We start from the raw sequence: 27,726 nt of genomic DNA on the forward strand, positions 1-27,726 counted from the left end.
AAGTGCCACGTTGATGACTCGCTGAACGAAAGACCAGTTATCACCATAGGCTTTCTTACTTTAAAATCAAATTAAAGTAAAAAATTTAATTCCACATTTAGAAAAGGAAAGACTCTCCTGGTGAACACTCTCTATTGGTAGAGAAAGCAGAAAATGTTTGATTGATGCTGGTGGAGAAACTGTGTGGCTCTTAAATCTCTAACAGGAAAATCTACACAACTCTTAAGCCAACCTTAGGGAAAACTGACAAGGTTGTCATCCACATTTTGAACTCACTCCAGACATCTGTTTACAAACCTTTGTGAAGTCTGACGGACACCAGCACACAGATGTGACCTCCTGAGTGTGTCCCTGGAGCACAGTGGGCGGCTGCCAGGGCATGGAGACCTGTGGCGCAGAGAGAGACAGAGTCAGCAGAGCCAGATAGGGCCCCATCCCTGTGCCTTCGAGAGCTACAAGGCTATTACCAACAGGCACTAGATGTGTCTACTTAGAGCTAAGAAACAGCCAGTTTGTCACTGAGCTGAGAAAACAAAATGAAAATAACCCAACAAGTAAATAAGCTGAGCTCAGAGGGACAGGGCTAATTCAGCTGAGGCTGCCCACGACTCAGGACAGGTGCCGTCCCTCCCAGCCAATCAACCTTCTGAAGGACGAGGCTCAGCTGGAGGCAGCACTCTAGGACAGTCCTGCTTTATCCGTTCAGCGTGGCTCCCGGCGGTTACTTCCAGGAACACTAAGTTGACTACTTCCTGGTCCCAAAGGTATGTGGGAGGTGCTGCCAGCTCTTTGGGGACAAGAGGACAGTTTTTCTTCTAAAACTCACTGACTTCAACTCAAAGTCCAAAGCCATATTCCTTTACATTGAACTTGTTACAGAAACCTCAACTTTTCAAGTAAGCCTTCTCATGGACAAAGAAGGGCCAGTGTGCCGTGTGACACATGTGCTGAAGACTCATGCCCCTCCGGTCACTGGTGACATGGATTTGAGAGCTGAGTCATTCCAGAGCTGTCAAGCCCTGGCAGAGGCCATGGACATTAATCAGCACAATATGGAGGATACAACTCACATCACTATTATTAGCATGTGTGCCTGAAAAAGAAATGATTTTCATTTTCCTGAGGCTCTGAATCATTGCTCATTTGTATGAAGCTAAAGCAGAGGTGACTCTGGAAAGAATAGTCGTGAAAATGACTAAGCAAACTTAATAGACTCCTCAGATTGTAGTTAGGAGATTCGACACACTGATTCACAAGCTTATGCAACTCAATTATTCCTCCCCCTCCTCTTTCAGCTAAGTGGCACATGTATAATGACTCAAAAAGTGAAAGAAGGTAAGAGCAGGGTCTAATTTGTGTGGCGGGTTAATGAAAGTGTAACAGAAAAAGATGCTTTTCCCCAAGTATTATCTGGAGAGATCTCACTTACTCCTACAACGTCATGAGAACAGTAACTCATTCTCTCACCAAGGAGCATGTTTTAGAAAAGACTTTGGAAATAGTCTCTATCTCAGAACCATAGAAACTCTCCTCTCCCTCCTCCATGGGGGATGGCTGCCGCCTACAACGGCTCTCTTCATGCAGAGTCCATACAGAACTGCTACTAACAGGCTAAGAGGGGTGGAATCCTTGCGTGCTCTGGACCATCCCTGGTGGGACAGTGGAGCACGCCACTAGCTCTTAGTTCATGACAGGACCTTGCTCAAGCTCCCAGGAAGCCCACTAAGCAGGAGAACCTAGGTGTACACAAAAGGCTAACAGAATTTTCAAGAACTAATCATACGCCAGATGTACATACATGTCTATATTTAGCTCTAAGAGAAAAAAGAAAGACCTGACTCCTCGGAGAGACTCTTCACTATGGGACCAACAGGCAGGGATGCAATGGCCACAAGAGTCTGCACGTTCTGGACAGACACGCAAGGCAGCATTTTACACAGCGCAGAAAGCAGAGGGGGTGGTTCCTTGAAAGTTAACAGAACCATGACCTTGTGACCCAACAAGTCCACTCCTAGGTCCCTAGTGCCCGGAGAGCTGGAAACCTACGTCCAAAAGGAGACCTTTCACGTGCATGTTCACAGACGCTTTATCATAAAGCCAAAAAGTAGGTTCCAAAGTCCACCTACAGAGGAGCAGATAAACAAAATGTGTGTCCATGCCACGGGGGTCTTCTTCATCCCACGGGACTAAGAACAACACTGCGGGATGGCCCCTGAGAGCATCAGGTCACGCGCCAGGCAGACCCCACGCGAAGGCTGACTCCATTTCTGGGAAACGCCCAGAGGAGGCAAATCTAAAGACAGAACGTGGGAGATGGTGGCAGGGGCTGGGGGCAGGAAGGGAGGGATTCTGAGAGGATACAGGGTTTCTTCCTGATGAGAAGAAAATCATGGCATGTGCGCACTGTAACTACCTAAGTGAAGAATTTTACATTACATCAATTCTACCTCAACCAGAAGGAGATGTTGTGATGAAAACTAACGTCCAACATCGACGCCAGTAACCAGTGCCCTCAGGATGCAGATGGTGCCAGCATGAGTCAGTATACTCTGCCTCTACCAGAGCTCAAGTGGCTTCTTAATCCTCCACTTCTATTCAAAAGTTTTGATTTGCTGTCATGTCGTTATTATAAACACTCCATGTTACATGAATTCATTTTTTAAAAAGTTTTTCTCCCCTTATGACTGAAGTTTGGGAGATGCTGTCATCTATGCATCCCAGGGATGGTCAAAACACAGAAAAACACCCTCTTACACATTCAACTGGTTCAAGAGTAAAGACCTTAACCCAATGCAGGAAGAAGGCATCCCCAGAACTAGGGAGGCACTTGAAGAACCTGGCTCTCACTCACAGACCTCAGCAAATGATTTCTAGAGTGAAACATGGGCTGAAGATGAGTTTCCTCAAAACTCTGCTTGGCAGCTGCACCCAGACCGCGCCTTATTTCCTCCATGAGCCCCTCCCACTTCCTCAGTGTCAGGCATGGAGTGTTGCTGGGCAGCCAGGATGACAGTGCCAGTTTATTTATAACCACCCCAGTACTAGCAGCATCTGCATCTGAAATGAACCAGGCAAGAGGGGTAGTGGTGGGGTGGGACAAAGGGTAGGAAATTAAAAAGAAAAAATGTAGTATGAAATCTTTACTTTGAAGTCTTAGGCCTCAGGCTGAGACTAATATATCAATTTCTCCTATCATGCTGAGGATTAAAAGGCCACTTTTTTTCTGTTTTAAGATTTAAAACTCCTTTGAATCTGTCTCTTGTGCTCATGGTATTTTAGCACAGAAAAAATCCCAACACTTGAGAATTCTGATCTTTTGAAAATGTAGCAGTTTTTAAGACAACCTAACAGCATGACACTTGGCTTACATGGAACTGCTTTTAAACTACAATTCCCGTCCACATTCCGTTTATATCATGGAAAAGAGAAACTGAGCTGCTTCACTAGGCAAATTCAATTTTAGGTGCGGTAAGCTTGCCAGGGTCTCAAGTATCAGAGCCTGCACACTGAGTTATGTGTGGACAGGCAGGAGAACATCACCTCTGAGCCACGTCATTCAGCACTGACATGTGACCCAGCCAAGGAAGTCAGAAAGGGTCACCCAAGTAATGAGAGCCACTGATTGGAGGTCTGAATATGGGTTACGAACAGCAGCCAAGTATCTTACTGTATGTCTTTTAAGAGGAGTGTCCCTCAACCTTTACCCCTGAAACAAAAAGGCCTTTGTACTAGAGAAGACCCCCCAAACATACTATGTGGCGATTAAGCATAATCACACGGAATTACATGTATGGGTAATATGACAATTACTTTAAATGATTAGATGACTAAAAAAGAATAATCAGTACTCAAGTATTTTTTGCACAATTCCTTGTTAAGCTTTTTGATATGTCTGAAATTTACATTTTTTAAGAAAAAAGAAACAAAAAGACAGGCTTTGGTAGGATTAAGATTCTCAGCTATGTCGGGAATGAAAGCAGCACAAGACCAAAATTGAAACCCGAAAGACAAAAGACAGAGGCATCAGTGCTAGTGGCACACACTGTTGAAGTTTGAAGTTGAAGCTGAAAGGCTCTTACAGACAGGAGCTAGGCAAAAACTCTTATCACATGACAGGGACTCAAGTGTATACTTTATAAGCAAATTTACATTTAAAAATACAGCTGACAGAAGGAAATGTCCTTCAGAGAGAGAAGGCAAGTCCAACACAAGAGAATTAGAAAGAACAATTCTACCTTGTGACCATCTAGGATATTGTCATGAAAAACCTTTAACAAAGTAGTTGTTGCGTTTCTGCAACTCTAGGTCTACAGAAAAAAGAAATCACTTTTTAGTATTTCCCCCAGAATTGGACAAAATTAAGTTGAAGATTTATACTTTGTACCACACAGGTACTATTCCAGTACTCAGATTAACAGTTAAGGATGTGACTTTTAGGATGATGTGATTTTTCCAGAGAAGACCTGATGATACCACCTGGCACCTGGTCTACCAGGGTTAGACATTTATGACTCAAAAATACAAAATGTGGGCCTCCCCGGTGGCGCAGCGGTTGAGCGCTGGGTTGCAAGGCTGCCCGCAGCCTCTGCGGCGCCGGTTCAATCCCCGGCTGCTCCCCGGCCACTGGAGGAGGGTCCCACATGGTGTGCAGACCTCTCCTGCCGCCCGCTGCTCCCCTCAGCAGTGTACTTCGGTCCTTCTGCCTGCTCTGCTCCCCGCTCTGGCTCTGGTGAATTCTCTCGCCCTCCCGCGCTTCTGACTGTACCCAGTGCATGTATAAACAAGCAAACAAACAAACAAACAAATAAATAAAAACATGCCTCTATTTAAAAAAAAAAAAAAAACACACAAAATGGATGGATTCCAATCAGTCAGTTCACCAATGTCAAGGCCACTTGTGTGACTGCAGGGCGATCTAGAAGACACTAACTTCTAGCCCTAGGAGAATAATTCCTCAGTGATCTTTGTTTTCCACTTGCACAGACATTTCTGTAATGGATTGTTCCTGTAAGAGTTGTTTCTCCCGATCAGTAAGTGCTACTTGTGTAATATTTCAACTTTCTCCAGTGGACTTCAAAAGGCGAGGATTAATTTTTCTGGCATAGTCATTTTAGAATCACTGTTTTTAAAAAGGAAAAACCATGAATCTGTGTAAAAGAAATGGGAAATCTGTAAAGGTTTTGAAAAACCATGTAAAAAAACTGATAAAGCGGCCACACCTTTGTAACAGCCTGAAAGACCAACAACTTACAGGAAAGTAGAAAACACAATCACACAAATGCTGTGAGTGGCACCTGTGCCGGGCTCTGAGGGCGACAGGCACAGGACCTGTGGGTCAGAACACTGTGTTCTGCAGGGGGCTTTGGAAATACAGGACAGGAGACAGCACAGCCTATTTTTCCCCAGGAAACAGGACAAAGTAACTAAGGCCTCTGAGCTCTGAATTTCCTGACAACCTGCGAAGCTGAGAGGACATGGACTGCCCATTTCCGGGATGCGCTGGCCATACAAGTGTCATTGATTCTGTAGCCATCAGCGTGAGCTTTTGGTTATACAAAGAGGCAAGAAGCAACTTTTGCTGACCCTCTGACGTAGAAAATTCATGATATGTGATGACACGAAGCTTGTCTCATTTTGCACAGAAGTGTCTGCAAGGACACGTCAGCCTCACTCTGTGGGGCTGGCAACTTACCTTCCAGATGTAGGCAGCTTCATCACTTGAGCCACTGACTAGAAACTGGTCATCTGGGCTAAGGCTGGATTTGACATAAAAGGTGGAATTCTGATGTCCATTGAAGACAGCCACTGCCAGAGGAAAAAAATCAAATTACTCGGTTCTTGTCAAATTACAGAAGACTGAAGCAGATGGTCAAGCTGCATTCACCAAATAAAAGGGAATGGGACACATGAAGGAAATCCCAGCAAGAGGCTTTAGATTTGACCCAATCTCATGATCTCAGCCAGAGACTTGGTATGAAGCTGGCGACAGAGAAGCATGTGATGGAACACATTCTTACAGGGTAAGAACAGAGCCCACACCCAGTCCTTGAGGGAGGCCTTTACCATCCCAACCCCAGGAGAGGGCGCTTCCCTCGTATAACACATCAGCTTTTCTTCCTCTCAGAGTTTAAATCACCTAGATAAATTTCCTATCTTACTCCTTCCTGATTAGACAGCACAGCACACCAAACAAAGTATAGATAAAGTTCAGGGAAAGGAGTTAAGACTTATGGATCGATTCTCAGGGATGTGGGAATCTCTTCAATCTAGCACTGAAGAAGGACTGAACAGCAGCAGCCGCTTGCAGGGCAGGGAGCCGGCTGACATCAAGCTACTCTGGCTCAGGTCTGGTGTTCACTCTCACTACCCAGAGCAAAAGGACAAGTGGTCCAATTTGCCACAGTGCACCATCTACAGGCCTTTCCATCCCAAGGGACCCAAACCCGAGGCCTCTGGCATCAAAACGCCACTGGGAAAGGAGGAAAATCTCAGCCACTGGGGAAACGTAAGGATACATTTGTTAGGAAAAACTGCACTCTCATCTTCTGGCAGAGGGAAAGAAGAACTATTAAGGGACTCAAAAGTTTTCCATCAGTGCTCACAAAGCTTTCCCTCCCTTCTTCTAGAATAAAATTGGAAAAAACCACTAAAAAGTTATAGCTTTTCAAGAAAATGCATACCTAGCAAGTATTCTCCACATCACTTACTATGAAAGTAAAGCAGGACATAAATTAGACACAAATTATAGACCTACTATGCTAGATAATTCCCCAAGAGACATAGGCCCCTTCATTCTGAATATAGCTCCAGGACTCTAATTGCTCATCTTTCTCAACTTCAAACTATGAATGAAAAAGAAACGCCCAAATTTCCCATGAAATGTGCAACTACTTACTGCCCCCTGCTGGTGAAAAGCAGAGTGGTACAAAGTCATTAGTGCCTCTCAAACCATGTGATAAATCTTTCCCAAGCCAGTGCTGGCTCTACTTAGCTACATTTCGCCTTTCTTTGTCTTTTAAAGTGCTTCAGAGTCCTCTTTATTCAGTTAACTATGAATTGAAAGTAGGGGAGACCCCACTATGGAGGTCAGGACCTTTGGGAAGTTTTGAAAAACAAAAGTATCTTCTCTCACACACATTTGCCATTCAACGTAAGGGACATTCCACCCCCCCAGCCCCCCAACTAATCAAATAACTAGGCGTGACTGATGGTGATGGCCCCTTCAGTGGCTCACTGCAACGACAGAGAAAGCTCTCTTACACGCATGGGACTAGAACTAGGATTAGGCTTTTATCCTTTGGAGAAAGATTTTGAAAGGTCTGTGCTACATGATTAAACTGGAGCTGTTCAAGTTGCAATTCTATTCAGAAAAATAGGAAAATAAACTTAAAACCACTTCCCTTTTCTAAATATTCTTGCTCTTAGATGACAAACCTCGCCCGGGATATGGAGAACGCCAATTCTGGGGCTGCTACAGAGACCACGGCCCTAATAATGGCTTGGAGGTGGCCTGTGGAGACTTTTGGAAGAGCCCATTAAGTTCTGGACTCTTTTGAGATCCCCTGCTCATCAGAAATCTTACTTTTGGGAAAACTGGATTGTTCCAGGGATGGGTTATAGAATCCAGCCAGTTTCTAAAACCCGAGGAAGAACTAAGCTACTAACACAGCTTAAGTAAATGTTAATGTTCTTAAAAATAATGTAACCCAAATAACCTGTCAGCGCATACATGGAAACTTAAAAACTCTGCCACCTAATTTTAACCAACATCCCAAACAGGACAGAAGCGAAGCAGAAGAGCCTTCTCTAGCCCATAAACATCGAGAGCCAAAGGGGCATGATCTCTGGAAAGACCACAAATGAAAGCAGTGATGATATGAAGCGTGACTGTTTATCTGTGGCAGATGAAAGAAAGCACACCTGTGAAACGGTCACTGGGACTAAGCAAAGACCCCACAGTCTCCATATTGTCCTAACATGCTGGGTTTAGGGAAAGAACACATGAAATTGTCACATCACACAGGTTCCTGGCAGGAGGTGGGTGCCGTGGTCTTACCCGGCGAAGTCTTCAGGCCAGTCATGTTGAACATGTAGATGTTGTCATCTGTGCAGTTGGCAAACAAAGTAGAGCCCGTGGAGTCCAAAACCAGACTTGAGTACCCTGGGGAAAGCCAAGCTTGTGAGTGTCCTGCTAACAGTGAGCGGACAGACCTGAGTGTGAAAATGTAGGCACCAGATCATTCCCCAAGGAGAATCAGTGGAGTTCTTTCCCCCAAATATGCACAAGCCAATAACGTTCTTCTGAGATTTTACCTTTCAAACTTCAGAAAGATGCAACTACATATTATGAGTTTTCCAAGTCTTTGTTGAGTTAGCCTGATATTTTCTTTTAATACCTCTTGTAGTTACTTTACAATATATCCCCTCCCCGCCAAGTCCTACTGTCTCCACAAAGGCTTACCTACCTAGTTTTCGAGTGCTGCTACCTGGGTACAGGAAGAACTTGGTTGCTATGGGTTCCTGCCGGTAAGCAGTGTAATTCTTACGTAAATCCCATATTTTGATTACCCTAGAAAACAAGGTAAAGAAATAGTTACTTTGCAGCCTCTCATCTGCAACAAGCTTCAACTCCAACTACACTGACTGGGACTGACTTTTAATCTGACGCCTCTGGCACATGCACCAGGTACGGTGAGGACTGAACTGTCTCGTGCTGCTATCTCCAGCGTTAGGCTCATGATTCTAGCAGAAAGGAAACAGATGTGATCTGACCCAGGGATGGGTTACTGCCTTGAGTTTACTCCAAGGGAGCGGAAAAGGAAGCTGAAGGTGGGGTGCTGATAGTCATCGTTTCATTGTTTTTGCTTCCTAAGCCTTTAACACACTGCATGTAACTGCTGACATCACAAGTAACAAGCTCTGCTTCTATGGCTCTGGCTCTCTATATAATTTCCTAGATAATCTACTCTAAACAAGTTTTCCTGTGAAACAAAGAAAAATATTTTTTTCATTTCATCTACTGGGATAATAACCTTAATCCTCTGTAGGCAACTTAAAAACATGAGCTTGCTATGAAAGGACAGACTTTTTGGTAACAAGTAGGGCAAGCTTTCACACCATGCACACACACAACTAGTCATCTTTAGATAATACTTCATTGGTGCCTAAGAATTTGGTCCACAGTAGAGTTTTAGTGTTCAGAAGACAGTGTGGAAATGCTAGTTTAAACAATCATCTTTTTATATTCAAATTTTTGAGAGAGTGATATTCTGGGAGATACAGCGGGCAGATAAGGGATCTAGGAGGGTGAGAAAAGAAAGATCCCCTATCCCCAATTCTAACAAAGCCACCAGACAAGCACCACGCACTGATTTGGAAGCCACAATTTCAGACCAGGAGAATCACGGACAGCAGGCACATGAAAGTCACCAGCCCTTACTATTAAGCCAATTATTCTCAGAAATGCCAATTACATGCTTAGAATCCAATTGCTTCTTTTAGGATATTACAAAGCCTCATATAAAAATTAATGGAAACGTCACCCTCACAGTAAGAATCACTAAGTTTTATTGCACAGCACAGCGTTTCCCTCACAGTGGCAGCAGCCAACACTGCTCCCATAGATGATGTGCTGCGTGTGACATGTGGATCAGCTCATTTGGGCCAGAGCACTAACTAGATATTTCCAGTGTGATCTGTAGTTCTTTTCCACTGGGGTACTAACCATGTTGCAAGTGAAAGGCACATGTGTTCTATTGTAATGGGACTAGGAGACTTCTCTCTGTAACAACTCATGAAAGAAATGGCATCAAAAGAAGCAAAAAATACTCTTACCCATCCACAGCTCCTGCTGAGACTAACGTATTCTCATCTTGAAAGAGGACCACGGTCACACTCTGTTGGAAATCCTAACAGCATGAGGAGGAAAAAGAGAAGAAGGAAATCCTACTTTGGGTTTCACAATCTTAACCATCAAGAGACCAAGGTGCTAAAACACTGGCTCCCCCCCAACACTAAGTCAGACTACACCCTTTCTCTCCAATAATCTGAATCAGGGATGTGTGCTGAGCAGGAAATATTTTTAACAAGGGAATGACCTAAATATCATTAAGTAATAGTAAAGAGTGTTACCACTGTGACAAGCGCTCTAGAGACAAATTGGTAATTAAAAGTGATTAACAGTCTCGGCTTCCAGCTTGCCTTGGAATTACCCCAATAATAAACTTGGCATCCGAAGGAGATCTTGCCCATGCCTGTTTTATCTGTGAGTGTCACCGACTACTTACATTACCACATGGGAATGTATAATGAATTATGGATGAAAGACGAGGTTACAAGTTCTGAAAAACTTACTTCTGAAAAACTCAATGGAGTTCTACCTCCTAATTGCTGTGAAAAAGTTTTCTTGGCTCAGAATTTGATAAAATGTGTGAAAGCTTACTCATTTTAACTTCATCTGGCCTCTAAAGACCACGCACCAACTCTGTAGGTCCCTTTCAGGCCTATGTCCTGTTCATGACATGCAATTTTAAATCCTCATGCTTAGCAACCACACTTCTCCAAACAATCTGGATTCTGCAGCTCAGAGGATGATGTTTAAATGCTCTTTGCAGGTGACTGGTGTAACAAGAGCATGAGACACGCTACCAGAGCCACTGAGGAAACATTAAGAAATAAACCATCGATAACAAAAGGAACTGAGAGTCCCATTCATCTACAGCTCCTATTTCATATGCAAAGTCCCCTAGAATGAGACGCTACCTACCCTAAGATCTGCACGCACGGACGCTGCTATAAAATAAACCCTTACCACAGAAGGAGCGAGTCCTTTTGAGTTCTGTTTCTTCTTAGGTTTTGAAGGGGTTTGCTTGTCTAAGGTATTGTGAGCGCCACTGATTTGATTCACTTGTCTATAAAATCCATCTGAAAGAGATTCCAAGGAAACTGATTTAGTTCTTACAACTGCACTGCCATACGGACTGTAACATTTGTACATAGACCTCAAAATTAATTATAGTCCTTATTACATTAGCGAACGAGAAGCCAGCAGGCGACTGCATTGTCCTGTAATAAATGATAATGCATGAAAAGGGAGCACATGCCTGTTATAGCACTTTTACCTATAACTGCCCAAACTCGAAACAACCAACACGTGCTTCCATAGGAAAGTAGTGAGACCGTGGTACATCCAGGCAGCGGAAAGTCATTCAGGAATATGAGCTACCAAGCCACAAAGGCTTGGAATAAACCTGACTGTGGATCACTAAGTGAGAGACAGGCTGATCTAAAAAGGCAATGGGCTATGATTCCAAGTACAGGTCATTCTGGGAAAGGCAGAAGCAAGGAGACAGGGAAAGGCTCAGTGGTGGCCAGGGCTGGGAGGAGGGAGGGATGAATGGGCAGAGAGCAGAGGGCGTTCAGAGCAGAGAACCTGCTCTGCGTGATAGTCTACTGGTGGGTACACATCACCGCATTTGTCACAACAGAATGTGGGCGCCAAGTGGGAATGCCAGTGCAGGCTACAGACAAATGCTGGCCGATAACGATGTGTCAATGGAGGCTCATCAAATGTAACAAATATCACTATCATGGGATGTTGATAACCGGGGATGCTGTGTGGGGATGGGAGGTGTATGAGAACTTTCTGTATTTTCTCAATAATTTTTGCTATGAATCTAAAGCTGCTCTAAAAAAGTGTATTAAAAAGCCAACAAGCAGGGAGATGATCACTGCTTTCTGCTTAACTGCATTGTAAGCATATTTACATATAATACAATTCAGTTCTTTAAAGCCCAAAACCCCAAGTATTAATAACTTCATTCCATTAAGAACTATTCACAGGGTAATACTTGGCAATAATCACTAATTGTGAGAAGAACTGGGAGGAGGAGCAGAAAAGGACTTGTGAACAGGTGCCCTCTGGTGGTAATCAGATGAAATCTCTAACCCTTTCATTCAAATTATGAGATACTCTCCACATTTGTCAAAAATAAAGTTAAAATGGAAATAGACTACCTTTTTTGTTGCACCTGGTGTCCCAGACCATAATGTTGCCATCTCTTCCACCTGTGCAGAAGACAGCTATGGGGAAAGTTTATCAAAAAGTTAATAAAACCAGCCAATGACACATTTCAATTTAAGTTGTCCAAAATACGTTATATGCTAGATACTAAATTTGGCACTAGAGATTAAAAATGAAAAACTACATGCATCAGCAACAAGCAAGAGAAAATAAATCTGTGAAGGAGAAGGACTACAAAGAGCTCAAGGTGATTATGTTGAGCGAAAGTCTGGTACATTTCGTTGTGCAAATTTTCTTAAAACATACTACATCAAGTTATAGGAAGAATGGGATAAACAGAAATAGCCAAAATATACTGAGTGCTTATTCAGCATGACCCTACGCTAACTATCCCAAGCGCTTTACACGAACCACCTCAATTCTTGTTCTTCATCCTGTCAGGGAGATACGATTCCCACCTCACAGATGAGGAAAGTAAGGCACAGAAAGGATGAGCTGCATGTAAAGCCAGTCCTGGCACTATGGCTCCGGGGCCCACACCTCTAAGCTGTGTGGTCTCAGTAAGGATATTGGGCCAGGCACAAACTTGAGACAGGGGTTGCTCTGGGATGTGAAAAGAACACTGGACTGAGACAGGAACACTGGGGACACTAGCTGACACTCTGGACCAAACAGAAACCCCACCCACTGGACAGCTTTATAGAGAATTAACAAAAACAGGTAATTTGGGGATGGAGTCAACTCCTTATTTGGGGTACATTGCTGGTTTTGTGGTTTTACCCCAAGGGCAGCCACACTGTATCAACACCAGGCAACTAAAATGCCAACAGGAAAACCCTGTCGCCTTTTAAGTCAGAGCAACTAGGAAGAGGAGAGACAAGGCAGTGAGAGGTGCCAGGGTGAGGGAGGATCCTAATTCTGTTTAAACTTCATGCAACTCTTTGGCCTGAACCGTGTGTGCAAGGGAAAACTGAAGGCAGCCTGTAGCTAAAGCATAAATGAAAGACTGCATCAGGACTGAACGCTGCCCTCCTGCAGTCTGAGTCTGAGCTAAAAAACAAACACCAACTCTTTTCAGGGCAATATAAGAATAGAATCCAGAGTTCAACCCACCACTCCTGAATCTCAGGGTATAATCCTTGGTGATCTGGCCTTCAAAGAGCCAGGAAAGTGAGTCATTCTTACAGAAAAAGAAATTGACAGAGGTTGACTTTGACAAGACCAAGATGTTTGGTTTTTATCAAGTAAGGGCTTAAAGAAGATGTAACTATGTTAAGTAGAGAAATAGATATTCATAAACTTCAAAAAACCTCAGCAGAGAGAGAAGCATGATTTCTGAAATGAAAAAATCTACCGGGCAGGCTTTAAACGTAGAATGGAGAGAACAGAGAAAATTCAGTGAAACCGAAGGCAGATCAACAGAAGTCATTTAACCTGAAGAAAGGGAAAATAAGCCTGCACGTTACGCTACATGTTTACATGAAGGCACAGAACAGGCACATCCAGAGACAGAGTAGTGCAGAGGTCATGCACGGCTGGGAGCAGGCAGAAAGCGCTGCTAACAGGTTCTGGTTTCTTTCGGGCTGAAAAAAATGTTCCAAAAGTAGACTGTAGTGAAGGTTGCGTAACTCTGCAAGCGCATTTAAATATACTCTGACAAATGGGTGGATTTTATGGTATGTTGTTAATATCACAAATATTAAGAAAATTGGAAAAAATAACCACCAAAGTCTCTGGAGTCCCAGAGAGAGGGGAGAAAACATTGGGTAGAAAAAATATTTCAAGAAATAACGGCAGAAAAAAACCCAGAGTCAGTGGAACACATTTGTGAATTTACAAATTCTAGAAGTCTGCAGGCCTCACAGGAAAAATGAGCTAGGAGCCAGCCTTCACTGCATCACAATCCGACTGTGGAAACCAGACAACCCTAAAGGCAGTCAGGAGGCTGGCATTACAGGGGTGATGGTGGGGGTGTGAATGCCAGAGCTCTCGACAGAAACCAGGGCAGACAGTGAACAACATGTCCAAATACTGAAAGAAAAAATCCACAAACCCAGAATTTTATATTCAACAAAAAGAGCCCTGAAGAATGAGGATAAAATACACCTTGAGGGAAAACAAAGGGGGTCTCTGACCATACCGTGCACTGCAGGAGAAGCGATGGAGTCCTGCCCTGAGGAGATATGTGGTCAAAGGGCAGGGCAAGAGGCTGCTGCGGGGGAACCTGAGCTCAGAAGCGCTCTCGGGCGGTGAAAGCAGGAAAGAGAAATCTTGTTCCATACAAGTGGAGCAAAGAACACATCAAAATTGGGATAAAACAGTCCTGGGAGAGGGCACAGACCAAAAGGACAAGACAAGCAACCATCAATCCTGGGCTAGGCTAGCATCAAGCTAGCAAGGAAGTGCAGACACAGAGTAGCTGGGAAAGAGGAAGCGGAAAGACGGAGACCTGAAAGGGACAGAATCACAGCTTCGGGGAAGAAATGCATTTTTATCTCAAATATTGTCAAATACTGCACAACTACAAGAAAGGCCTGAGAAGTTTCACTGCTTTTAACAATTAGTGAATGACCTTGGCAAGAGAGACTTCAGGAAGGGTCGGGAGTAGACACCAGAAGAAGCAAATCTAGTCAGCTGTGACCCACCTCAAGCAACCAAGGAGAGACAGGACATGAGGAGTGACAGGTGAAGAACACAAGGTCAGGATGTTGGGGGTAGGCCACAGATATGCTGGGGTGACGGGGAAAGAGCTGACAGAGAGCAGAGCTAGGGACATAAATGATGGAGGAGGTCAGGGTGGGGGATCAAGGTTTCTCAACCTTTAGAAACATGGCATATGGGAATTCCTGGAGGACCTTTAAAGATCACACCTGGTCCAATTCCCAGACATGCACGTTTAACTGATAATTTAAAAACCTCCCCAGAGGCCTAGTATACAGCCAGGCCGAGAGCCCATGCTTGGGGGAAGGTCTATCCTTACAATGAAGAAAGAAGAGAAAGTGTAGGAGCAAATACAGGCAGATTTGTAGGAGGGGCTGAAATATATTCATACTCATTTTTGGTGATCCTAGAAGTTCTCCTTATGTGAGTCAATTTTCCTTGCTTCCAGGCAGCCATGCAGGGCAGGCAGACTCCCTGTTACTGGTATGTGTACCAGGCCTATGAAGGCTGAGAAATTTAGATCAACATTTCCATGGCACTTACATGTGTAATACACCATTCTGCCATGTATTTACATACACGTCTCACCTCAATTTTACATTTCTAGTATTTCTGTGAGTTTAAGAGGACAGGCATTAATCTCAGTAACTTAGGAAATGAAGGTCCAGGTGGTTAAAATGACTTTGCGAGAGTTCAGTGGCCTGAAACACAGTATAAAGCACAGGGCCTCTAGGGAAGGCTGCAGCCCACACAGGGTGCAACAAAAGCCAACTGCCCTAGCATCTAACTCGGCACCTTCCCACAAACAGATACTCGATGTTTGGAAAAAGGAATCAAAAGATATGATCTTCCCTTTTCTAATGCCCTATAAGTAAATTTACCTTTAGTTATTTGTGATCTTCAATTGTTTATAAACTCAGGGTCAACTCTTGCACACATACAACTGCAACAGAGGCATTACTGGAGTTATGCAGAGACAGAAAGCATGCCACACAGTTCCTCTTTAAGGCTCCATTCTCAACAGCTATCACAGCAGATTGAAACTGACATTTTTGAGATCAAACCAGCCCAGCAACTATATTGAACATTGCCAAGTGGTCAGTTGAATAAATGAAAATATTCCCTTTTAAAGCAGATGAAAAAGGAAACCACATTGTTTGTCACTATTATTCAAGAGTAAAGTCACCTTAATTCAATCATTTCTTTGTGACGTTAGTCTGCTTCTAAAAAAAAAAAATTAGTGAGAAACAAATGGAAGAGAAAAGGAACAACAACAACAACAAAAAAAAAAACAGAAAAGAGCTCATCCAGACACCCCTAAATTTCCCTTAGCTGCTACTACACTGTTGTGTAGTCTCTGTCTTCAACTTCTCCTCCTCTGTGGAATAGTGAAATACAGGAATATCGACAGTGAGTATAAATAAGAGTTGAAAACAGAACTATCTGGCAAGTTTCCAGAAGAGGAGACGCAAACCCACCTTTCTCAAACTTAGAAAAGGCAACCGACTTCAGGCTGCACTGGTGTCCTTTGCACGTGCCTACCAGCTCACCAGCTTTCACATCCCAGAACTTGGCTGTCTGATCACCCGCTGCAGTAACCTTTCAAAAATCAGATATCACAATTTAATAGAGCAATTCTGTACCAGTATCTGCCCAGGTCCCAACACAAGTTTACTTACAAGTTTAAATTCCCCAGGGACCCAGGCCAGATCGAAAACAGCATTCCAGTGCGCCATCCATTCTAAACAAAGCAAATGGTGATGTCAAAGTCCAGACTGGTCTATGGCAGCCGCAGAACAGCAGCATATAACAGCCTCCGAATGCCTTGCAGTGAAGAGAGCAGAGTCCACCACCCTGACCTATAGGCCAAGAGAATCTGTGGACTCACAGACACCACACGCTCCCCATGACCACAAGGGGACCCACCATCTGAGAACAAATGCCTTTCCTGAGCCGACTATTCTCTAAAAGGGAATCTTTCTGAAACATTCTCCAGTTGAATCATCTTCAGGATGCTTGCTAAATGGGGTCTCCAACAGTCGGCCACGCAGCCCTCTATGTATGTGGAGGACTTTTCTCTCAGGCCCCATATATTTTACTCAGCCCACTGGAGCATTCCCTCTTTCCTATATGGCCTCTGCCTTCCTATCCTAAGCCTCCTGAGTGCACCACTCCCTACCTCGACCACCGGACCCAAACTCCCTTGGGGTAGAGGCCACAGTTCAACTCGAGCAGCCTGGCCTTCATGAAAAGTTTCCCCGTCAACCTTATGACATGAGTTTCTCTGATGCTTACAGTGTATTCTTCACTGCTATATCCTCTGCATCTTTTACTTCAGTTATTTCGACACTTTTCAGTTCCAAATTACCAGCTTAAGAGCAGAACTTTGGCTGATCTACGGACACTCTTGGCTGATACAAACATTACAGTGATGCTCCCCCAAACCACCTAAGTGTTAAAGATTTAACATTTTAAAAATAATTTTTAATCCTAAAATGTCTTTTGCATAACTTTTAGTAAAGGCATTGGCATAGCTAAGTGACTGATGGCCTGGCCCCTCAGTGAAGCTCATCAGAAGGGAATGTAATTGGGGATGTCCTCAAATAATAATCGACTTGAAGTTCTTTTAACTAAAAATATGCTGAATCACAGCTTACCTTTGACACATTTCTTTTTAGTGGTGTTTGACCCAGTGTCATACAATCTCACGAAGCCTTCTTCATTGGCGACTGCTAGTATGTGCTCCATGTTAGGAGCTGAGTAAGAAATAAAAATGAGATGTATAAACCGTGAAACAGACATTTCAGAGCTGAGTATAAAGCCATGTAATCCATAAGTAGAGAGTAACTGGAAGCGACAAGATAACCACAAAGCATGTATTTGAAAGAAAGGAAGATGATTCTATCCAAGTAGCACCAGCTATGGCAGGGAGGTAATCTGAATGAAAGATAGTTTAAAATTTGTCTAATTTAATAGTCACTTAGAGCCACCAAAGTTCCTTCCTGATACTGTTACTTACTTCCAGAAAGAGTGGTTCTGGTCACAGCAAATACAGGCCCACGGTCCTGGCCCCCCGTGGGCTCAGTCTGTTAGGTTTAACTTGTCTTCACAGCGTTCTACCTTTCCTCTTTTAAACTATAAACAGCGGGGAGGAGTGCTTCTACTTCTGCTCCTATATTCCCCAATGCATTCCAGAAATACTTGATCAGATCCTTCTGGGCAAAACAGTTTTTCCTGACAGCTGATCCTTCTCCTTGCCAGTCAGGACAAGAAAATGGTACTGTGACAGTCACATTCTTTAGCGGAATTGCGTACTTCTGCTGGAGATTTAAGAAAAGTCTATTTCATAAGCCAGGAGAAAACAGCTGTTAGAAAAGCTGTATGATTTATCTAACTTACTGTTTCTTGAAAGGGAGACTCCCTAGTGTATTTTAGATCACCTAAGTCTCGCCAGGTTGCAATTCTCTTACCAGAAGAAAAGGTGCATCCAAAGGGAGGAACTGGGACCCCCGTTTCTCCGTAGGAAGTGTGTTCATCATTGCAGTCGCACTGGTAGCCCGCAAGAAGGGACTGCAGAGGGTACTGGGAAGACCACCCTGAAAAAAGACACATTCTCAGAGATCCCCAAGTTCTTTCAGTACTTCCGACAAACGCACAGAAAAGCTCTACACGGTCCTCTAGAATACAGTTTCTTATGAGTTCTCAGAAGAAGAACGCGCACCCCCAACTTCTGGTGTGGTAGTTCTGGGCTTACTATCTTAAATGGAGACTTGTGCTAAATACTTCAAGAAATAAGCGGCCTTTGTATGTTAAAAAAGATTTCTCCACCCAAGAGACAACCACAAAAGCACTGCCACTACAATAACCACCTTTTCAATTGTTTTCAATTTCTAAATCAACATTCCTACAGATCTCTAGTTCCGAGCTGCATCAGACATAATTCAGTGGTCAAAGAGTTAAAGGAATCGATGTGCATCAAGGCGCAGCTCCAGTCACTGACATACAAACAAATAATTTCACTCCCTCCTTCCTTTGCAGCGCTGAAATGCTAGGATTTGAAAGTGTTAATAGCAGTAAGTCATAGTATCTTAAAGTCTACTAGAGCAATCTTACAGCAGTGCAAAAACTGTATGTATGAAAAGTCATGTACTCATTGCAGAGCACAATCACTTTGGGCAGCAAATACTAGTATGGGGTGGGGTGCGGGGCTTGAGAAGAGGGGAAATAAACATAAGCTTGAGAGATGAATTGATGCTCACTGAATGTACAAGACAGGAAGAGATCCAGGGAGGAAGAAACGTTCATTCTATTTGAGTCAGATCTAAACTTTATTGTTCCAAAGAGTAAACTGTCTTCAAAGATTTGTTTTATCACTGATATGTGGGTTAACACATTTTAAATATGGAAATGAAACATTTATAATTCCCGAAAACCACTTAAAAAATTTTTTGTTTATTTATGCATCTAAAAACTGGGGTGTAAACCAGAGGTGTGGGGGTGGGGTGAGAGGCTTTACCAGAGAGTGGGGAGCAGAACAGGTAGATCTACTGAAACACACTGCTAAGGGGAGCAGTGGGTAAGACAGGAGAGGTCTGCTGAGCCATGTGGGGTTGCTCCCTGGCCAGCCTGGGGATCGAACTCGTGCTGCAGTGTCTGGCAACAGCTTGACAGCGCTGTGCTTTTTTTCAAGCAAAAGAAACAAGGAATTTACAATCTACTGAGCACTGTCAAAACACTTGGGAAACTCACATTTTGAAGGGGGGAGGCTGTACTGGCAATTCCCATTTTTCACCAAAAATATTTGGAGAAGACATCTTAGGCTAAAATAAATTTAGAAAAATGTAGTTTGGGATGGGCATGGAGATAACCTGAAGGAATCAGTAAAAAAGAAATTGCATTCAGCTTTAGTAATCATTCCTGGGAGGCCATGACCTCAAGGTCAGATATCTTTGTGAACAAATAATTAAAGAATACCAAAAGAACTCACTAGTTTTGTTGTAGCAGACTATTCACAAACATTCACCTAAAGAATAAATTTCATGAAAAGCCTCTTTTCTAAGTGTACATAAATGTACACTGTGTTTGGGATCCAAAGAAAAATCTTGACTGGCAACACCCACATTCAAAAACACCAAATCACCAACAATTTAGGTGGGACTGAAGCTGATATGCTCTGGAAACCAAATTTTTTACAATTAAACAGTGATACCCTCAACATCGCCTCACTGCCTACAAACTAATACCCAAATGCCAACAAAAGGCACAGTTAATGGGCCTAGTACCGAGTCCCTAACTACCCCGTGTTTACGCGCCCCTCTTCATGAACCAGTCTCAAATGGCTTCCAGATCCTTATATCTGGACCTGTAATGCTTTTCCACACAACACTCTTTTGGAGAGGTCCTTCCTTTCCTCAGTGTACACCTTAAGCCCAGCTAACATGCAGACTTTTCAAGGAGTGTATGAGGACATGAGCTTTCAGATTTAATTTTCGGACACGAGATTTTCATATGTGTACATGTCTAAAATGATCAGAGACGTTGAGGCCTTCCTTTTCCTCTCTACCTTCATTAGTGCCTCTTGGCTACTTTTCAAAAGTCATGTGCATACTAAATCTTATACTTTGCGTTGACCCAAGGTATTAAAACAACTGGAAAATTCCTTTAGTAAAAGCATCATAATCACCTAAATCCATCTTTTTTGAAAGACATACTTACAACAAAATTTTGCTTTTGCTTAATGACTATCGAAATCAGTAATCTATATTGTTCTGGTCAATTTTGTACTATTAGTAATTGTAAGGATAATTTAACCAAAAAAAACTTTAACATTTAGTCTTACGATTACAACAAACATCAATTTAAACTTTTTTTTACATAGAGGAATATGACAAGATACTGGATAAAATAACATTTCAGAATATGACAAGATAATGGATAAAATAACTTTTTGAGCTTAAAGTCAAGTTATGTAAGAATAAACTGCCAGAGAAATGAAGTGGAAATAAATTCAAGGGGTAAAGCAACCGTGTAGACCACCTAGCATCTGAATGTGTTCGTATTTTACAGAAATGAATGTGATTATGAAATTACTGTAGTGATTATGTTCTATTAGCTACAACTTAAAATTGACGTAGCATTTCAATTTCAAAACGTCAATATTCACATATGGTCTAAAATATCTGTTTAAGGTTATGATAAAAACTTTTAGCTACCAATTTAAAGATACACAGATGAGTAATCAGATTTCCATTTTAGGGAGTTCACTGGCAACTAAGTGGACAATAGACAGGAGATTTCACGTGAAACTGAGGTCACTGGGGAGATCTGTTACAGGCCAGACAAGAAGGCATTAGGGCCTTACCCGGGGAAAGGGTAAGCACCAACCAGACACAGAGTAGGGCAGCGAGATCAGTGGCAACCAAGGGGAGGGGCACATTCAAGGAATTTTAAGGGAAACTTCTGAATGTGTACCTTGAGGAAGATGGAGGACTCAGGTTTCTGGCTGTCAAAAGCGCATTTGAAACAATGGGGATACTACTTAAAACAGGTCAATATAGTAGGTATGGGGAAAGTCTGGTTCTGGGCATTTGAGTTTAGGATGCCTGGGGGACTGAGACTCTGGGTGAAAATACTCCTTCAGGTTTTATAGTAATAAATCTGAAGTACCGAGAGCAGAGGGTTGTAGGTGGTGGAAGGAGACCTACTTAGGTTTAGGATCATCAATGCGCGGAGGGGGAGTAGAAGATCAGAGGAGCCAAGAATATAACGTCAAGGGTGGGGGGAGGGGAAGAGAGCTGATTCTATAAATTTTAGTGCATAATATATAAAAATGAGGGAATTTCGATGCCTAACACATAATATTAATGAATGAAAAAATTACTAGACACATGGGTTGGAGCTTCAGCAGAAAATCTGCCATAAAAGCAAATTTCCTTGGGGGGGGGGCACACCCATAGGAAGGAGGGGAGCAGGAATTAAAACTGAGGCAGTAGAACTCCAAAGACAGGGCTGTCAACCATTATCCTGTGCACTCACGACACAGGATACAGCAGCTCCTCAAATCTTAGGAGACCGAAAGAGAGGCATTTCGACTATAACTAAAAAGATTAATCAAGAGGAAGGAGGAAAGGACGGCATAACAGTTTAGACGGGTGGCAGGAAGTATTAGAACTCCTTCGCATTCTCCTCAAGACCCATTTTCCTAGACCAATGCCTTAAATATAAAAAGTTCCCTTCTCAAATTCTTTTCCTTTTGTTCTCCACATGGCCTCATGACGGGAAAAAGACCTAATCCACGTTCAAGTGAATGAGATTTCATTTCTACCAAGCTCAGACACAAAAAGTTCCCTGCTCAAATTCTTTTCTTTTTGTTCTCCACATGGCTTCGGGGGGAAGAAGACCATTTTTAATGAATGAGATTTCATTTCCACCCAAGTTGGTCTGGGCGGTAACCCCCTTATCAGAAACTTATCAAAAAGTAAAGTTTCAACGTGCTGACATCCCCCCCTACGTTCAAAATTCTCACTGCCAATATTTGAGCCTCAGAAACCTCAGGAACCGGGGAGAAGTTGGCTTTCTACGCACGGAGACAGTAAACCTCTAACATACACGGCTAAACCGAAAAATACGACCGTGTGCCCCCGTGAAAAAATAGGCTCGGGCTCTCTGGGGGTACTGTAAATGCCGATCCGCCCGACTTTGACCGCCGAGAAGTCCCGGGGAGCCCCCTCCTTCGATCCGCGAAGCGCGGCCGACTCGGGGGGAGAAGGATCTGGGCATTTTCGCTGCTCGATCTCCAGGATTTCTAGGAACATGTCGCCATCAGGGGGAACTTTTTTTCTCGGGCCATGCTGGAAGCAGATGTTTTGTCTCCTCCGCCCGCCGCGTTCCTGAGGCGCGGATGGGCGGATTCCCGGGGCTCGTCGCGAACGGCGAGCCCCCACGAGCGGATCGGCCCCGACGCGGCGTGGACGGGCCCCCCGCGGGCGAGGCCGCCCAACCGCCCCGCAGGCCCGTCCAACGCCCGCCCCGCCCCGCTGCACGGCGAGGGCGCCCAGGACGAGCGCGGCCCGAGGCCGGGAGAGGGCGCCGGCCGGGCCTCGGGCCGCGGGGGCGCGCGGCGGGGCGGCGGCTTCGGCCGAGGAGGGGCCGCGGCTGAAGGCCGCTACTCACCGCGCCTCGGGGCGCCCAGCCGGGGCTGGCGGAGCAGCGAGTGGAAGAGCATCTGCGCGGAGGGCGGGCGCCACGGAGGGAAGAGCATCGACGGACGCGGTCTGCCGAACGCACGGCTCGCGCCCTCAGAACGCGGCGGGCGGCCGCCTCCAACTCCCGCCACCGTAAGCCCCGGCCACCAAACTCCCCGCCAAACTGACGTCACGCGCGCCAATTGGCGGGCGCCGGCGCGTCGGGCGCCGCGGAGGCACGTTGCCCCGCCGGCCCCGCCTCCTTGCCGCCTCGCCGCGGGCCTCCGGCGGCCTCGAGCGCTCAGAGCGCCTGCGCTGGGGGCTGCCCGGGCGCCGGCGGGCGGGGGAGCCGGCCAGGGCACATGCGCAGCGCGGCGGTGGCCGCGCGGAGTCGAGGGCGGGGACCAGGCGGTGGCGGAAGATGGCGGTGAGGGGCCGCGTGGGCCCGCTTTCTGATTAGAGGGAATCGAGTCGCCGACGCTCCCAATCATGGCGTCAAACTCGACCAAATCGTTCCTCGCCGATGCCGGCTATGGCGAGCAGGAGCTGGATGCCAACTCCGCCTTGATGGAGTTAGACAAAGGTGAGGGCACGAGCGGGCTCGCGGGCGCGACGCGGCGGACGGGAGGGGCCTGGCGAGGCCGGCGCATGCGCGTGGCGCGGGGGCGGGGACGCGGGGCCAGAGGGGGCCGGAGGGGGCCGGAGGGGGCCGGAGGGGGCCGGAGGGGGCCGGAGGGGGCCGGAGGGGGCCGGAGGGGGCCGGAGGGGGCCGGAGGGGGCCGGAGGGGGCCGGAGGGGGCTGGGCGGGCGGCGTCGGCCGGTTGTGCTGGTCGCCAGCCTGTGGCCTTGAGTCGGTGAAAGCGTTTTCTAGCGCTGAGTCCTGGTGGCCGGAGTGCGGCGTCAGCTGTCCACGCCGACGTGACCGCGAGCACGGGGTTCCTGCGACCCTGGCACCCCCGAAGCGAACGAATTCCGCGCCTCCCACGTCCTTGCGGCCCGGGCCGCTTGTGTAGCCAGGGGAGTGTTGGCCGCCCACCGAGTGCAGTCCAGGCCTCCCGTTAGGGCCGTCGATTAGGCAGGTGGCCGCCGGCCTGTTTTCTGGCCTGCACAGTGGGCACAGCCCCAGGCAACTGGCAGGATGGGCATAAATGCTAACCCATTTGTGGTGTGAGAGAGCAGTCTTAATCTGCCCGAGACACAGGTCATCCTTCCTCAGGTGCCGAAACCCGGCAGCAGGGATTTTCACTGTCTGGGGCAAACCCTTGGTCACCGCTACTCTATCAGTTATACTTGGCCAGTGTATCGTGGATTACGGAAATAGCCGCTAGAACGGGCTTTTAAGTGTGCAGCCATTTCATCCTTTACCTGCTAAGGTATTTCCCTATTTGAGCCACAGCAGGGGTTAGAAGGCTAAGTTCCAAATGACTTTTAGTTCGGAAACTTCCAGACCAGAGTTTCTCAGAGTGCACGCCCAAGACTCACTCCACTTGTCCCTGCAGTCCCTGGAGGCTCTAACCAGACCTGGACGAGGCTTTGGGACTGTGTTGATTACAACCCCCAGCCCGCATTTATGCCACATTGCAGGGGGCACTGTCAGGATGCCCTGCTCATAAACATCCCTGCAGGGCCAGGTTTTCAAAACTTGTTCCTGAATAGGCAGGTTGAGCTACCAGGAGCAAGTCCCCGCCGACTTGTCAACATCTGTGCAAGTGGCTGCTTTTTCATTCATGACTCTCAGTCCCCCCATCGCAGTTGTCTCCACCTTGTATCGGTCAGATCAATGCTATGGTAGTCCACCATTTTATTTTTAAGCATGTACTGTGTTAACAGTTGATTTTTTCCTGGTCACCAAGGGTGGCTGTCATTTTACTGTGTAAATAATTTTGTCATATACCTTTTTTATTGAGTACCATGGGAATATTTGCTGGTTTTGCCCTTGTGGCCACGCATCGTGAACCTTCCTTCCCTTTTTATGCTTTTCCCAGGGCTGCGATCTGGAAAACTGGGTGAGCAGTGCGAGGCGGTGGTTCGCTTTCCCAGGCTCTTCCAGAAATACCCATTTCCTATTCTCATCAACTCTGCATTCCTGAAGTTAGCCGATGTTTTCAGAGTTGGGTAAGTCTTTTAAAAGCCACAGTTTCCTGAAGCCCTTTGTTCATGTTTCTTTGTTTTACATTTTGCTCTTTATTCTTCTTGCCCCTGGTACTTCCACACGGTGGTTCCCGTGTTACTCTCCGTACATGGCAGCATGCAGCACTCTCTGGTGTGTGGTTCATTTAATGATGTTTTGAGCAAAAATGAGTATAAACTAGAGAGTACTTAGCTCTTCGGGGTACAGGAGAAAGCAATGAAGACAACCTTAATATATTACCTCAGGTTTTGGAAGTATCTGTGGCTTTGTACAGACTGTTTGGAGAAGTTGCTGATTTCATTTAGTTAATTTTATGACGTGAAATTCTGTGTTACCGTAATATGCCTGCAGCATGGAAGCACGAAGTAAAAACCTTTCTTTTTTCCTCCCTACCAGTTCCCGTCCCTCTCTCACCATTCTGCGGGCTCTATGTGCTCATCCACCCCGCAATGAGACTTGAAGGAGAAAAGTGTAGAACTGGCTTGGGAGGAGAGGAACTGACCCCTGGCATAGCTAAAGCATGATGGAGAGGATGTAGCTCAGCTCCCAGGCTTCTCCTTGTCACTGCTCTGGCACAGGCACTGCTCTCCGCTTGTTTCGTGCCCGCCGGAAGCACTGGCTTCAGCTCTTCTAGCAAAGGGACAAGATTGGCGAACCTCGGCTTGTTGCTGAGATGTGCTGGCACTTGCTTTGCTTTGATTCCTGATTAAGACTTTGCTGAGTTGTCTCATACTGTGTCTCTGCTTTTTCATAGAAACAACTTCCTGAGGCTCTGTGTTCTTAAAGTTACTCAACAAAGTGAGAAACATTTGGAGAAGATTCTGAATGTGGATGAATTTGTGAAGAGAATTTTCTCTGTGATCCACAGCAATGACCCTGTGGCACGAGCCATTACCCTGCGGTAGGTTGCGCTATGGAATATTCTGCACATGTGCCTTCCCCCTCCCCCCACAAGGGCTGTGTATGTACTTTTTCCATTTTGAATATTGAGATTTTGTTTTTGTTTGTTCAACTGAGGCTCATTGCTGAACTATGACAGCCCTCCAAATCTGTAACTGCTTTCCACTTAGTATCCGTGATGCTGTTTTGGTTATAAATTATCCCCTAACTTTTTGTAGGGAGGCCCTATCCTCAAGTGAGGCAGCTCTGGTAGAGGTTAGCCCCACCATACTTTGAACTTGCACTTCTTGACCTTTGTCTTACTGTTTCAGGTCAGGTTTCTGTATTCTGCCTCAGGTTATGTGCTCCTGTTTGTGTATGTGATGATTTACATTCCAAATCTTTGGAAAAGACCCCATGCAACCACTGTAGTTCCTTCAGCCTTTTTTTTTTTTGGCATTGAAAATAATCTTTATTTTGTTAAAGTTTCATTGTTTACATCCTCCATCCAAAGTGGAAAGATCTTGTCTTTGTAGCTTCACTTTGTGTGGAGCTGTATGTGTCATCTTTGGGTTTTCAAATTCATTTTCCTAAATTATAGGGCTCATTTCTGATGTTCCTGCCCAGACTGTTCTCTTTAGCCATGGAGTCTAAGATGTCATTTTTTCCCTGAGGTTTCCATGTTTTTATACCAGGCTCAGTTCTTCCCTCGTCTTGAGAATTTAGTGCTTCTGTGATTCCTCTGTCTTTTGAGTGATTAAATTGTGAGCAGAGTATAATATTTTATAGCCTACTGATGTTCTCTTTGAAAATTTACATTTAATAGAACAGAATTTATGACATTCTTACCCATTGAGTCAGTAAGTTATAGCACTTGTTTTTCTATTAGACATTTTTAAAAGTTAGTAAATGTATGTGTGCAGATGATCACAGTTTCATTTTTGAAAAAGGTGAAAAATTGTATGGAAATAGTTAATATGTGAACTACAGTATGATATTTAAAGAATGCATTTTCTGTGACCTAGAGATGCTGAGTTTAAAGAAAGTGGTCATTGATACTCATTTTATAAATTTCTCTTCTTAGACAGCTCTGTAAGAATATATAGTGTGAATAGTGGTCATGGGTTAAGAATCACAAGGTACTTTTTCATGTACTCTTATAATGTTAGAATTGTTTTCTACAACATAGGTTATTCTGATTGGGAGACAGCAGTAAATATCCCAGTCATTTTGCCTGCTCCCCACTTTCCCAAGTCACGGCAGTTAAGTTTTGCCTTCTTTCTTCCTGTAAGAACTGTTGCTTTCGAAAAACCTAGAGATTTTCTGGGGGAAAATGCTTTATAAAAAATAAAATTAGATTGAAATTGGAATTCTCAGCGGTAGCACTTGATGTACAAAGTAATAAAGGAAATCTAAGCTAAGAATTTTATATCCAGCCCAGTCGCCATTTAAAGTAGTGTGGTGAAGAGATGCTTAGACACGCAGGGCTGTAGGAGTTGGCCCCGATAGGGGGCTGCATCGAAGCAGCTGGAAGTGCATACTAAGTAGGAAGAGAAAAAGGCTGGAGTAGGAGATGACTGAATCGCTTTATAAAGTTTGCAATTTGTAAAGTGTATCAAAAGTAAAAGTGTATTTTTAACAACCCCAAACTAATAGACTGAACAGTGTCAGCTCAGTATGAGAGTATTAGACTCCCTTGATAATACATTTTGAGTAGCCTTAGAGGTTTTTCCACAATTTCATAATTTCTTGTGTTATTAATAAAAATGACTTAAAACAAAATACAATTTTGCTTTAAATTTACCATGTTAAACATTGTATTATAAAGTCTATAAAATACAATCTTTAAG

General features: G+C 44.7%; 2 protein-coding genes across 6 annotated transcripts in view; one reads left to right on the forward strand and one right to left on the reverse strand.

Moving 5' to 3' along the window:
* Positions 1-22,907, reverse strand: part of DTL (denticleless E3 ubiquitin protein ligase homolog) — a gene marked incomplete at both ends in the record, with an annotated part of 29,356 nt that extends 6,449 nt beyond the window's left edge. The window contains 12 exons of one of the 2 annotated variants that reach the window (XM_084244461.1): positions 298-387; positions 5,693-5,805; positions 8,057-8,161; positions 8,466-8,569; positions 9,835-9,908; positions 10,811-10,923; positions 12,016-12,081; positions 16,162-16,282; positions 16,363-16,424; positions 17,341-17,439; positions 18,154-18,279; positions 22,856-22,907. In XM_084244461.1, coding sequence (XP_084100587.1) covers positions 298-387; positions 5,693-5,805; positions 8,057-8,161; positions 8,466-8,569; positions 9,835-9,908; positions 10,811-10,923; positions 12,016-12,081; positions 16,162-16,282; positions 16,363-16,424; positions 17,341-17,439; positions 18,154-18,279; positions 22,856-22,907 — 1,125 coding nt within the window. The remainder of the gene's footprint in view (positions 1-297; positions 388-5,692; positions 5,806-8,056; positions 8,162-8,465; positions 8,570-9,834; positions 9,909-10,810; positions 10,924-12,015; positions 12,082-16,161; positions 16,283-16,362; positions 16,425-17,340; positions 17,440-18,153; positions 18,280-22,855) is intronic. The other variant, XM_084244462.1, reaches the window with a different exon arrangement.
* Positions 22,908-23,355: 448 nt separating this feature from the next.
* The window catches only part of INTS7 (integrator complex subunit 7), a gene marked incomplete at both ends in the record, with an annotated part of 41,390 nt that continues 37,019 nt past the window's right edge, over positions 23,356-27,726 (forward strand). For 3 of the 4 annotated variants that reach the window (XM_084245024.1, XM_084245022.1, XM_084245023.1), the window contains 3 exons: positions 23,356-23,449; positions 24,852-24,981; positions 25,752-25,898. In XM_084245024.1, the coding sequence (XP_084101150.1) occupies positions 23,356-23,449; positions 24,852-24,981; positions 25,752-25,898 (371 nt within the window). The remainder of the gene's footprint in view (positions 23,450-24,851; positions 24,982-25,751; positions 25,899-27,726) is intronic. The other variant, XM_084245025.1, reaches the window with a different exon arrangement.

The sequence above is a fragment of the Talpa europaea genome (genome assembly GCF_964194135.1).
Source record: "Talpa europaea genome assembly, chromosome: 10".
NCBI lineage: Eukaryota > Metazoa > Chordata > Mammalia > Eulipotyphla > Talpidae > Talpa > Talpa europaea.